The sequence below is a fragment of the Panthera pardus genome, unplaced genomic scaffold (assembly GCF_024362965.1).
Source record: "Panthera pardus isolate Hobbes unplaced genomic scaffold, ASM2436296v1 HiC_scaffold_27, whole genome shotgun sequence".
NCBI classification, from domain to species: Eukaryota; Metazoa; Chordata; class Mammalia; order Carnivora; family Felidae; genus Panthera; species Panthera pardus.
The window spans coordinates 125,225,046-125,238,345 of NW_026526843.1; the positions used below are offsets into that span (position 1 = coordinate 125,225,046).

Sequence of the window (13,300 nt, forward strand, 5' to 3'; positions counted from 1 at the left end):
AACAACCAACAGGATGGGTAACTGATTTATGGAGAAGAGAAAGCTAAAACCAAAGCTGTATGGTAAGAAAGCTAAAAACCGGTAGCAGTTGGAGAGGGGTTTCCATGATTACTAAGTGGAGCAATCAATAGATACTGAGTGATTTGTTGATGACTTTTTCTATCATATGTTTATGTGGTTCATGAGTAAATATTTTTACTGATACACAGTAAGAGAAATAGAAGTCAATACCAGTAAATGCAAAGCATAAAAGCAAAAGGAAGCCAGGCTGGTCGATTCAAAATCTACAACTGACTACATGAAAAAGACAGACTATTTAAACTATGAACTACTGAATTATTTAACACTGAACTATTTTACCTGTGTGCCCCCCTAAAAACTGTATGACTACATTTCAAAACAGAGAACATTAAGGAGACATTTATATGAACGTAAAGTATGGCCTAAAGACTTATTAAAGAGTAAAGGCTGGGGTGCCTGGGTGTCTGGGTGTCTCAGTCAGTGAAGTGTTGACTTTGGCCAGGGTCCTGATCTCATGGTTCGTGAGGTCGAGCCAAGCATTGGGCTCTGTGAGGACAGCTCAGAGCCTGGAGCCTGCTTCAGATTCTGTGTCTCTCTTTCTGCCCCTCCCCTACTCATGCTCTGTCTGTGTCTCTGTCTCTGTCTCAAAAATAATAAACATTAAAAACTTTTACAAAAAAATTAAAAAAGATTAAAAGGTACTTGAAAATTAATCTACTATATAATATAATAATGTAAACAGTGAATTTCTTACATCTGGGGGTAACTGGATCTCCTTAGGGATATAGGTTGGCCAAAAACTCATCGTCAGAATATTCACAGTTAAATCAATGTTTCCTGGTATATTTTGGTTCTTCGTATACTGCAAAAACGTAGTGATGTAATGAATGTAAGAATTTTAAAACTCTTACATAGCTATAACTCTATATTAGAAATGCATTACTAAAATTAATCTGAGTAATAAATTACTCATTGAAAATACAACCTGCATTTAAATGAAACAGACATTTTCATTTTAATAAAATGCTTGAAAAGAACCAAGAACGTGCAGTCTGGTTGCCTCAATTAATTAAACATAGAATTAAGCTTCCACTGTATTTTCTAAAAAATCCATCTTACCTCAAATGATCTGAAGAAAATTATGAAAAAGATACACACAGAGTCAAAAATACTGAAACTAAAATGTACATAGCAAAGCAATGGAAAGCCAAGTAAGAGTAAAAAAAAAATAAAAATGGTTACTCAAAATATGTTGTATACAGTTCTTTAAATATGCGGTGGGAAGGTTATAAAAGTATGAACTTTCTTTCAAAAAACACAAAAAGTGGAGTCTTATTTAAACTTCCTTTAATATGTCTCTAATGTAAGTATAAATCTTAAGGGAACCAAACCATTCAAGAACTTTATACTACATTAAAAAATCTCTTAGGCTAGGAATACCTGTTTTAACTGAATCATGATATCTTTGGAAAGCTCCATATCTTTAAACATTCCTTGAAGTTTATTAGTGAAAGCAGTTCCACATTCTGTAAAATATTTAAAACAACCAATTATAGGTGGCATTGGAGAACACCACCAAGCAGGGAACTACAAGAGTCCTTTTCCCTGAAATAAACACTGATAAATCTTGGGAAAGTGTCAAGAATATGCCTCATCAAAGTTCTAAGAGATAGCCAAAGGTTCTTATCAACCAAGTGAATATTTAACCAGAATATAGTACATATGGTATTTTACCTCAGTCAAATTCTACCCATTTTCCTGTTCAAAAAAAATCCTGTACATGACTGTTTGTGCTTCTACTGTGAGTTCCTGGTTCCCAACGAATCATGTTTGGACTGGATTTAGGTAACCTAGAGTAACTGACTCAACTCTTATCTGTGTGAGCATCCATACAAAGAAAGCTTGCCAAAAACATTCACAGACAAATAAGTACACTTTTCCTCTCTGAAACACAAATAACCATTGGGGAAAAAATTATACATGCCGACAGACTAGGAGGTAAAGCCAGAAAGTGGAATATTCAGGAATAATAAATATGAAAAGCACAGGCAAGTTAAGGAAATCTAGTAGGCTCACTTGTATGGCCTAGTAAGGCCACTCATAAGCCCAAGTCAGAAGGCACGTTAAGAAAAAATTGTGTCAAATTATTACCTCTTTAAATTCATTATTTTACCTCTTTAAATTCAGGCTCAGTGAAAGCAGAACAGAAAAGCTACTAAGAAAACATTATCATAACTGAGAGTAAAAAAAAAAAAAAATTACCTAACACAGAACCAATTTTAAAAGACCAATATAAGCTTTTCTTTTTCCTTCTTTTTTCTTTTCCCTTATCCTATCTGTGTCTGTATGTGTGTGTATTTTTCTCTTTTCAAGGGTTTCAGAAAATCTGTCCGTTACCAGTACCTACTGAGATAATTCAAAGGAGCCTTCATTACCACACACCAGAGAAAATATACTCTGAAAAAAACGGTAGGAAAATCACAAAACAAGTGGACAACTTCAGCTCACAAGAGGCAACAACAAAGGCTGGACAGGGAGAATATCTTCTTTCTAGAGTTACCATTTATTAGTAAAACATAAAATAACTAGCACTGGTCTAAACTACAGTAATAGATACTTCAGAGATATCCCAAAAAAGGAATACTATTTTTATTTAGATGGAAAATTGCCATTTTTAACAAAAGCTGTAAGACATACAGAAAGTACGGAAATATGGCAATTTATAAGAAAAAGAAATTAACAGAAACTCTTTGGGAGGGAGTGTAGACATCAGACTTACAAAAATGACTATAAATCCACTATCTTATACATAATCATGAAAACCAATCAAATAAAAGCATCCAATGTGACAGTCACAAAGAAAAACAATGAAGAAAAATAAGCAGAAACTATAATACCTCCGGACATGGGTTAAGTGTGCCAATGTATAATTAGCGAAGCTCAGAGATAAAATAGTGACAAATGGGAAGAAATAATACTTGATATATTAAATGGCAGACAATAACCTACACATGCAAGAAGCTGAATTAACTCCAAATAGGTTAAATTCAAGCAGTTCTACACTGCACCACATTATAATAAAAATGTCTAAAGACAATTTTCAAAACACCTAGATAAACATGATTTGTTCATAAAAGAACACTCAATAATATGACTGATATCTCCAAAAAACAGGGACAGTGGGACAATATAACTAATAAAAGGGAAAAACCTCAAATACAAAATCTATATTCCTAAAAAGTAATTCAAAAATGAAAGAGACAGTAAGACCAAAAATGGTGAGGGGCTGGATTCAGTTAGCTCTGTCCTACAAGAAATGATAAAGGAAGACTTTTCAAGCTTAACAGATGGTATATCAAAGGTCTAAGAAGAAATAAGGAACGCTGATAAAGGAGGCTACATAGGTAAATATAAACCCAGCAGTATTATATTTTTGGTTTGGAACTCCTCTATTTCCTACATGATTCATTGAAGAAAGCAATATTTATCATAATATACATTACAAGTATATCCACAACTGTACATAATGTACTATATATAGCATAAACACATGCATAACATACACACAGAGTTACATTTATTACATATACACATATTTCACATACATTACATATACATTTCTATATTATTATACATTACATGGTACATTATATATGCTTTTTGCAATAATTTTCATACTATATATTTATTAAATTTACATAGACAGAGTCTTATAAATATATCATGAAATATATAAATATATCATAAAAGTACATATTACAAATACTACATTTATATTTATATATTATGTATATACATACATATTCTATATATGATATTGGCCACGCAATATATGAAGATAACTTTTGTAATAACATAAATACAGGACTAAAATACAGGACTAAAATTTTGGGGTAATATCAGATCTCAGTTCCTGTTAATTTGAACTACTGCACTTTGTAAGTTTAAGATACTAATTTCTTATAAAGTTTATTTATTTATTTTAAGACAGGGACCATGCAAGAGAGGGGACAGACAGAAAGAAAGGGAGAGACAGAATCTCTGGCAGGCTCTACAGACAGCCACACAGGACTCAACGTGTGAACTGTTGAGAGTGCATGACTTTAGGCGCAAAAAAGACTTGTACACTTAACTGACCGAGCCACCCAGGTGCCCCTAAGATACTCATTTCTATTTCCAAAGGAACACTTAGGAAAATAAAAGATGTAGATAAAACGTTGTGTGAGAAAGAATTCAAAGCACAAAATGAATTCAGTTAAACACAAAATGAAACAATAAGGGAGAAACTGTGAAACAGAAGACACAAAATGCACAGAAAGTAAACATCAAATTGGCAAGATTCCTTAACAAGCAATAATTAAATTTCTCTGTGTGGTCATTTTTATTTATTTTTTTCTTTTCTCCCGCCCCTGTCACTTCTCTCTTTGTATGGGATAAGGCCTACGCCATCAACACTGCCCATTTAGTTTAGCTAGTGTTATTTCGTTGTAGCTAGTGTTTATAGTTTTTTGATTTTGTTTATGTTTTGTTTTCATGCTTTTGCTTTGTTTCTTTTTTGTTTTTCTTTGTTTGTTATTGCTTTATGTTTCTTTTTGTTTGTTTTCCTTTCCAGGGCTACTTCAAGGAACAAATCAAAGAAAACCTGGTGGAAGGTCCAAAACATCACTATGAGAAGGGAGACAAAGCAACTAAAGTCACCACAACAGACAGCAAGTAACACTCTCCAAAAAACATGTCATGTAGGGCCAGGCTCTCGACACGGTATAATCCTTCTATAATATCGTAGCGCTCACAAGTGCAGAGCACGTAACAAGTTTTTCAACCACATAAGAGACAGAAAACTAGCCGAATGATGAAACGGAAGAATTCTCCTCAAAAGAAATTCCAAGAAGAAGTGATAGCTAAACACTTTATCAAAACAGATAGAAACAATGTAACTGAACAAGAATTTACAGTAACAATTGTAAGGTTAATCGCCGGGCTTCAAAAACGCACAGAAGACATTAGACATCCACTGCTGCAGAGATGAAGGCACTAAAAAATGGACATAATGAATTAAAAATGCTGTAAATAAGGTGCAAAATAATCTAGAGGTAGTGACTAAGAGACAAAGGGAGAATAAGTGAAATGGAAGATAAAATTATGGAAAAAGATGAAACTGAGAAATACAGAGATAAAAAAAATTCTCAACCACCAGGGAAGAATTAAGAGAACTAAGTGATTCAATGAAACATAATGATATCCGCATCACAGGAGTTCCAGAAGGAGAGAGAGAGAAAGGGGCCGAAGAAGGTGTGCTTGCACAAATCATTACTGAGAAACTCCCCAATACGGGGAAGGAGACACACACTGGAATGCAGGAGGCGCAGAAAACTCCCCTCGGATAGAGTAAGAATCAATTTTCTGTATGACATATTATAGTGAAACTGTCAAAATTCAATACAAAGAGAGAAAACTGAAAGCAGCTAGGAACAAATGGGCCCTAACCTACAAGGATAAACACAAGGTAGCAACAGACCTATCTATTAAAACTTTCTAGCCCAGAAGGGAGTGGCACGAAACAGTCAATGTGATGAACAAGAAAACTATGCAGCCAAAAATCCTTTATCCAGCAAACCTGTCATTCAGAATAGAGGGAGATATAAAGGTTTTCCCAGACAAACAAAAACTGAAGGAGTTCATCACCAATTAACCAGCCCTGCAAGAGGACTGTGAGTGCAAAGGTGCAAAGACCACAAAGGAATAGAGACATCACTACAAGCATGAAACCTACAAATTACAGTGACTTTAAATCCATATCTTTCAAAAACAACACTTAATGTAAATGGACTAAATGCTCCAAACAGAAGACATAAAGTATCAGAATGGATAAAAAAAGAAGACCCATCTATTTGCGGTCTACAAGACCCATCTATTTGCGGTCTACAAGAGACCCATTTTAAACCTGAGGACACCTTCAGATTGAAAGTGGGGGATGGAGAACCATCTGTCATGCTACTGGAAGTCAAAAGAAAGCTGGAGTAATCATACTTATATCAGAAAAACTAGATTTTAACTAAAGATTGTAACAAGAAATGAGGAAACACATTATATTACAATTAAGGGGTCAAGAACTGACAATTATAAATGTTTAAGCACTGAATTCAGAAGCACACGAATACATAAAACAACTAATCACAAACTTAAGCAATCGTATTGGTAACAGTGTGGTAACTGCAGGGGATTTTAACACTCCACTTACAACAAGGGACAGATCATCTAGGCAGACAATCCATAAAGAAACAGTGGCCCTGAAGGATACACTGGACCAGATGTACTTCACAGATATAGTCAGAACTTTTCATCCCAAAGCAGCAGAATATACGTTCTTCTCAAGTGCACAGGGAACATTCTCCAAGATAGTTCACATAATGCGTCACAAACAGCCCACAATAAATATAAGAGAATTGATATCATACCAGCACATTTCAGGTCACAATGCTATGAAACTTGGAATCAACCACAGGATGAAGTTTGGAAAACCCCCCAAGTGCATGGAGATGAAAGAACATCCTACTAAAGAATGAATGGGTCAAATGGACATTGAAAGAAGAAATATTTTTAAATATGGAAACAAATGAAAATGAAAAGTAACGGTTCAAATGCTTTGGGATGTAGCAATGCAGTCCTAAGAGGAAAATACACTGCAATCCAGACCTATTTCAAGAAATAATAAAAACCCAAATACAAAATCTAACAGCACACATACGGGAACTAGAAGCAGAACAACAAAGAAACCCTAAATCCAACAGAAGAAGAGAAATAATAAAGATCAGAGCAGAAGTAAACAATATAGAACTCAAAAACAAAAACAAAAATCCAGATCATCTTAATTTCTTAATCAAATTAAGAGCAGATTAAAAACAAAATAAAACAAAACAAAACAAAATTGATAAACCGCTAGCCAGACCTCTCAAAAAGAGAGAGGATCCAAATAGATAAAATCATGAAAGCAAATGGATTTATCCCAACCAACCCGTCAGAAATACAAGCAATTATCAGAGAATACTATAAAAAATTATATGCCAAAAAAACTGGACACTCTGGAAGAAATGGACAAATTCCTAGACACCCACATACTACAAAAACTCAAATGGGAAGAAGTAGAAAATGTGAACAGTGAAGAAATTGAATCAGTTATCAAAAATCTCCCAACAAATACAAATCCTGGACCAGATGGTTTCCCTGGAGAAATCTAGCAGATATTTAAAGCACATTTAATACCTATTCTTCTCAAGCTATCCAAAAAACAGAAACAGGAGGAAAATTTCTGGACTCATTCTCTGAAGCCAGCATTACCTTATTCCCCAACCCAACAGAGACCCTACAAAAAAAGGAAAACTACAGGCTAATATCCCTGATGAACACAGATGCAAAAATTCTCAACAAGATACCAGCAAATCAAATTCAACAGCATATAAAAAGAATCATTTACCATGATCAAGTGGAATTCATTCCTGGGCTACACGACTCATTCAACATTTGACAATCTATCAATGTGACACATGACATTAATAAAAGAAACGATAATAACCGTGTGATCTTATCAATAGATGCAAAAAAGCATTTGACCAAATGCAGCATACTTTCTTAACAAAAACCCCCAAGAACGTCGGGATAGAAAGAACATACCTTAACATCATAAAAGCCATATATGAAACCCCATAACTAGTATCATCCTCACAGTGGGGAAAAACTGACAGCTTCCCCCCTGAGCTCAGGAGTACATGGATGTACACTCTCACTACTGTTGTTTAACATAGTTTTGGAAGTCCTAGCATCAGCAATCAGACAACAAAATGAAATAAAAGGCATCAAAATTGGAGAAAAAGGAGTCAAAGTTTCACTTTTGCAGATGACGTGATTACTCGACATGGAAAACCTGGAAGACTCTACCAAAAAGCTGCTAGAACTGATACATGAATTCAGAAAAATCGCAGGGTATAAAAATGTACAGAAATCATTTGCACTTCTATACAATGCCAGTAAGGAAGCGACAGAATAAATTAAAAAAAAAAAATGATCCCATTTACAATTGTACCAAGATCCGTAAGACACATAAAAATAAGTCTAACCAAAGATGTAAAAAATATGTATGCTGAAAACTATTGAAAACCTATAAAGGAAACTGAAAAAGACACAAAGAGATGGAAAAATATTCCATGCTCGTGGACTGGAAGAAAACAATATTGTTAAAATTTTAATACTGCCCATAGCAATCTACACATTCAATGAAATCTCAATCAAAATTGCACTGGCATTCTTATCAAAGCTAGGACAAACAATCCTGAAACTTTTACGGAACCACAAAAACTCCAAATACCCAAAGTAATGTTAAAAAAGAAAACCAAAGGGGGAGGCACAAAAATCCCAAACTTTAGCCTCTACTACAAAGCTGTAATCATCAACATAGTACAGTACTGGCACAAAAACAGACACATCGATCGATGGAGTAGAATAGAGACTCCAGAATTGGACCTACAAATGTAGGACCAACTATCCTTTGACAAAGCAGGGAAGAGTATCCAATGGAAAAAAGACAGTTCTTTAGCAAACGGTGCTCGGAGAACTAGACACCAATATGCAGAAGAATGAAACTGGACCACTTTCTTACATCATACACAAAAATAAACTCAAAATGGTTGAAAGACCTAAATATGAGAAATAAAACCATCAAAACCTTAGAGAGTTTGCCTTAGCGACAACAAGCTCTTTGACCTCAGCCACAGACGGCAATTTTTTGCTCCATACATTTCCAAAGGCAAGGGAATTAAAAGCAAAAAGGACTACCGGGATATCATCAAGATAAAAAGTTTCTGCACCGAAAAGGAAACAATTAACAAAACCAAAAGGCAACTAACGGAATGGGAAAAGATACTTGCAAATGGTGTACAGGATAAAAGATTAGTATCCAAAATCTATGAAGAACTTTACCAAACTCAACACATGAAAAACAAATAATCCAGTGCAGAAGCTGGCAGTAGACATGAACAGACACTTTTTCAAAGAAGACACCAAGATGGCCAACAGAAGCATGAAAAGATGCTTAGTGTCCCCCCATCATCAGGGAAATGCAAATCAAACCCACACAGAGATACCACCTCACGCTGGTCAGAGTGGCTAAAATGAACAAATTAGGAAACTATAAATGCTGGTGAGGATGTGGAGAAACAGGAACCCTCTTGCACTGTTGGTGGTAATGCAAATTGGTGCAGCTGCTCTGGAAAACAGTGTGGAGGTTCCTCAAATAATTAAAAATAGAACTAACACGACCCAACAATAGCACTACTAGGAATTAATCCAGAGGATACAGACGTGTTGATTCATAGGGGCACATGTACTCCAATGTTTACAGCAGTTCTTTCAACAATAGCCAAATTATGGAAAGGGCCTAAATGTCCATCAACTGATGAATGGATAAAGAAGATTTGGTTTATATATACAATGGCACACTACTTGGCAATGACAAAGAATGAAATCCTGCCTTTTGCAGCAACAAGGATGGAACTGAAGGGTATCATGCTAAGTGTAATGTGTCAGTCAGAGAAAGACAGATATCAGATGTTTTCACTCATATGTGGAACTTGAAAGGGGGAAGGCGGGCAAGGGGGGAAGGGAAGAGCAAAAATAGTTATAAACAGAAAGGGAGGGAGGCAAACCATAAGAAACTCTTAAATACAGAGAAGAAACTAAGAGTTAATGGGCAGGGGGGAATGGGTGATGGGCACTGAGGAGGGCACTTGTTGCGATGAGTACTGGGTGTTATATGTAAGTGATGAACCAAGGGAATCTATCCCCCAAAACCAAGACCACACTCTACACACTGTATGTTAGCCAACTTGACAACAATATATATTTTCAAAACCATGCTATAAATAATGTATATGTAAGTATAATAAACTCTTCAACAGACAGCAGAGACTGACAGATGCATTTAAGAAATCATCCATCCATGATGTATATAAAACACCCTTTTTAAAGAAGTGTAGGTTGAAGGAAATAATGGAAAAATGTATTTCATGCTGATAATATAGGCAAACTTGGGTGACTAACTACACTACATCCTACAGAACGGCGTTTACATAAAAAATTATAACTAGCAACAGAGAACATTATATATTAATAACAGGCAAAGCCATTAAAACTATACAAAAATGAAAATACACACATAACCAAGAGCCACAAAGTACATAATCCTAAAATTACAAAGGAAGCCATCAATATTCTGCTTTCAATAATACATAGAACAATTAGATAAAAGACTACTAAAGAAGTAGAACACACACACATACACAACAACAACAAAAAAAGAATGCAATATATCAACAAACCCAAAAGATGCAGAGATGAGTCATCAAGGAGTAGATGACAGATTCTTTCCAATGGCACTGGAATATTTTCCAGCACAGAGCACACAGTAGGTCAAAAATTAAATCTAAATACAACTTGAAATATTAAAGATGCATCAGAAAGATGACAGACTAGGGATATTCAGACCACCAATTAGACACATGGACGTAACAACATTCAAAACAAGATACCTTTGTAAGAACTATACAGTACAGAAGATACAACACATGAGTTAGTGGAGAATAAACAGACCAGAAAAACGGGTAGGAAAACTCATGACATTTTGCAAATTCCTCTGCTACTAGCCAGCATACCATGATGCAACTTCTGTGGGAACAGAGCTCCTTCTGTGGGATAAAAACAAAAGTGTAAGCCATACATCTAGTATTGTGGCTGTCTGGAGGGTACATGAGGGAGTGGTGAAGTTTCATCTGAATTAGAGTACCAAAAAGACTGTCAGTGTGGAAGTACAGTTTGGAAGGTACTAAAAAGAGGCAAACACCACAGCTTATGTATTAGTATGCTGCAGGCATACTCTGGGGGTAACAGGAAATCACAGTCTTGCAAGCAGAAAATCAACTAGGAAACAACAGCGCTGAATGACACACTGGACCAAATGGACTTAACAAATATATTCAGAACATTTCTTCCTAAAGCATCAAAACGCACATTTTTTAAGGCACATACGAACATTCTCCTGAATGGATCACATGTTGGGTCACAAATCAGCCCCCAACAAGTACCAAAACATTAAGATCTTAGATGCAGTATCATATTTTCAAACCACAACATTATAAAACTCAAAATCAACCAAAATAAAAACTTTGGAAAAGTCCTCAACTATCTGGACCTTAAGTTATCATCCTACTAAGGAATGACTCGGCTAACCAGGAAATTAAAGAGGAAATCAAAAAGGAAACAGAAGTGAAAATGAAAAAACAAACAAACAAACAAAAAAAACAATCCAAAATTTGGGATGCAGCCAAGGCAGTCGTAACAGGGAGGCACACTGCAATTCATTCAGGTCTATCTCAAGAAGCAAGAAAGGTCCCATGTATACAACCTAACCTTTTCTAAAGTTGCTAGAAAAGGAGCAGCAAATAAAGCCTAAAGCCAACAGAAGGTGGGAAATAATAAATATCTGAGCAGACATAAACAATATAGAAACGAACAAAAAGAATCACAGAACAGATGAAGGACACTAAGAGCTGGTTTTCTGAAAGAATTAACGGAATCCATAAGTCCCTAGCCACTTAAATAGAAAAGAGATAGGACCCAAATAAATAAAATCATGAATGGAAAGAGAGAAATCGCAACCAACACCACAAAACTACAATTACAAGAGAATATTATGAAACATTATATGCCATTGCACTGGGCAATCTGGAACACATGGAAAAATTCCTAGAAACATATAAACTATCAAAACCGAAACAGGAAGAGATAGAAACTTTTAACAGACCCAAAATCAACAAATAAAGTGAATTAGTGATCAAAAATCTCTCAATAAACAAGAGTCCTGGGCCAAATGCCGTCCCAGGGAAACTCTACCAGACATTTAAAGAAGAGTTAATACCAACTCTTCTCAAACTGTTCCAGAAAACCAAAAACCAAAAACAAAAACAGAAATGGAAGGGAAACTTTTAAACTCATTCTCTGAAGCCAGCATTACCTTGGTTCCAAAAATGACAAAGACCCCACCATCAAGGAGAATTACAGGCCAGTACCCCTGATGAACATGGATGCAACAATTCTCAACAGGATGTTAGCAAATAAAATCCAACAGCACATTAGAAGAGTTATTTAACACGAATTATGGGGCTGGTTCAATATCTGCAAATCAATGAACGTGATACACCACATTAACAGAAGAAAGGAGAAGAACCCTATTATCCTGTCAACAGAGGCAGAAAAACCATTAGACAAAATACAGCATTCTTTTGTGACAAAAACCCTCAACAAAGTAGTGACAGGTGGAACATACTTCAACATCATAAAGGCTGTATACAAAGGACCCACAGTTAATATCATCCTCAATGGGGAAAAACTGCCAACTTTTGCTGTACAGTTAGGAAAAAGACAACGATATCCCTCCCATCATTACTATTTCACATAGTACAGAAATCTTAGCTTCAGCAACAAGACAACAGAAAGCAATAAAAGGCATCCAAATTGGCAAGGAAGAATTCAAATTTTCACTATATGAAGACAACATGATATTTTATGTTGAAAACCCAAAGGTCTCCACCAAATGGCAGAGCTAATATATGATTCAGCAAAGTCACAGGATATAAAATAAACATGCAGAAGTCTGTTGCATTCCTCCATACCATCAATGAAGGAGCTGAAAAAGAAATCCAAGAATTGATCCCATTTCAATGCACCAAAACCATACATAACACACCTAAGAATAATTGTACCTAAGGAGGTAAAAGACCAGTACTCTGAAAACTATACAGCTCTGGTGAAAAAAATTGAGGATGACACAAAGAATTTGAAAAACATTCCATGCTCATGAACTGGAGAACAAACATGGTTAAAATTTCAAAGCAATCTATACAGTTAATGTAACCCCTACTAAAATATAACCAGGAATGGGGACAGCATGGAAGTTTTTTGTGTATCTCGAGTCCATGAAATACAATCAGACCAACACTAAACCATTCTGCACACCTAGAAAACGGATTGGAGGATTAACACATCAATCTGAAAAATCTGAACCACAGAATTCAGCAGGAATTCACCCCAAAAGAAAGAGCACGAAGAAACAACAGCCAGGGATTTAACCAAGAGATACAAGCAAGATGTCTGAACCAGAATTTAGAATCACGGTAATAAGAATACTGGCTGGAGTCAAAAATAGATTAGAAATCCTTTCTGCAGAGATAAA

At 35.5% G+C, this 13,300-nt stretch overlaps 1 protein-coding gene across 1 annotated transcript in view; it reads right to left on the bottom strand.

Moving 5' to 3' along the window:
- The window catches only part of LOC128773881 (cullin-4B-like), a 137,978-nt gene that overhangs the window by 55,730 nt on the left and 68,948 nt on the right, over positions 1–13,300 (bottom strand). Inside the window, exons 15-16 of the mRNA XM_053891918.1 lie at positions 1,462–1,547; positions 776–883 (exon numbers count right to left, since the gene is read on the bottom strand). Of these exons, the coding sequence (XP_053747893.1) occupies positions 776–883; positions 1,462–1,547 (194 nt within the window). The remainder of the gene's footprint in view (positions 1–775; positions 884–1,461; positions 1,548–13,300) is intronic.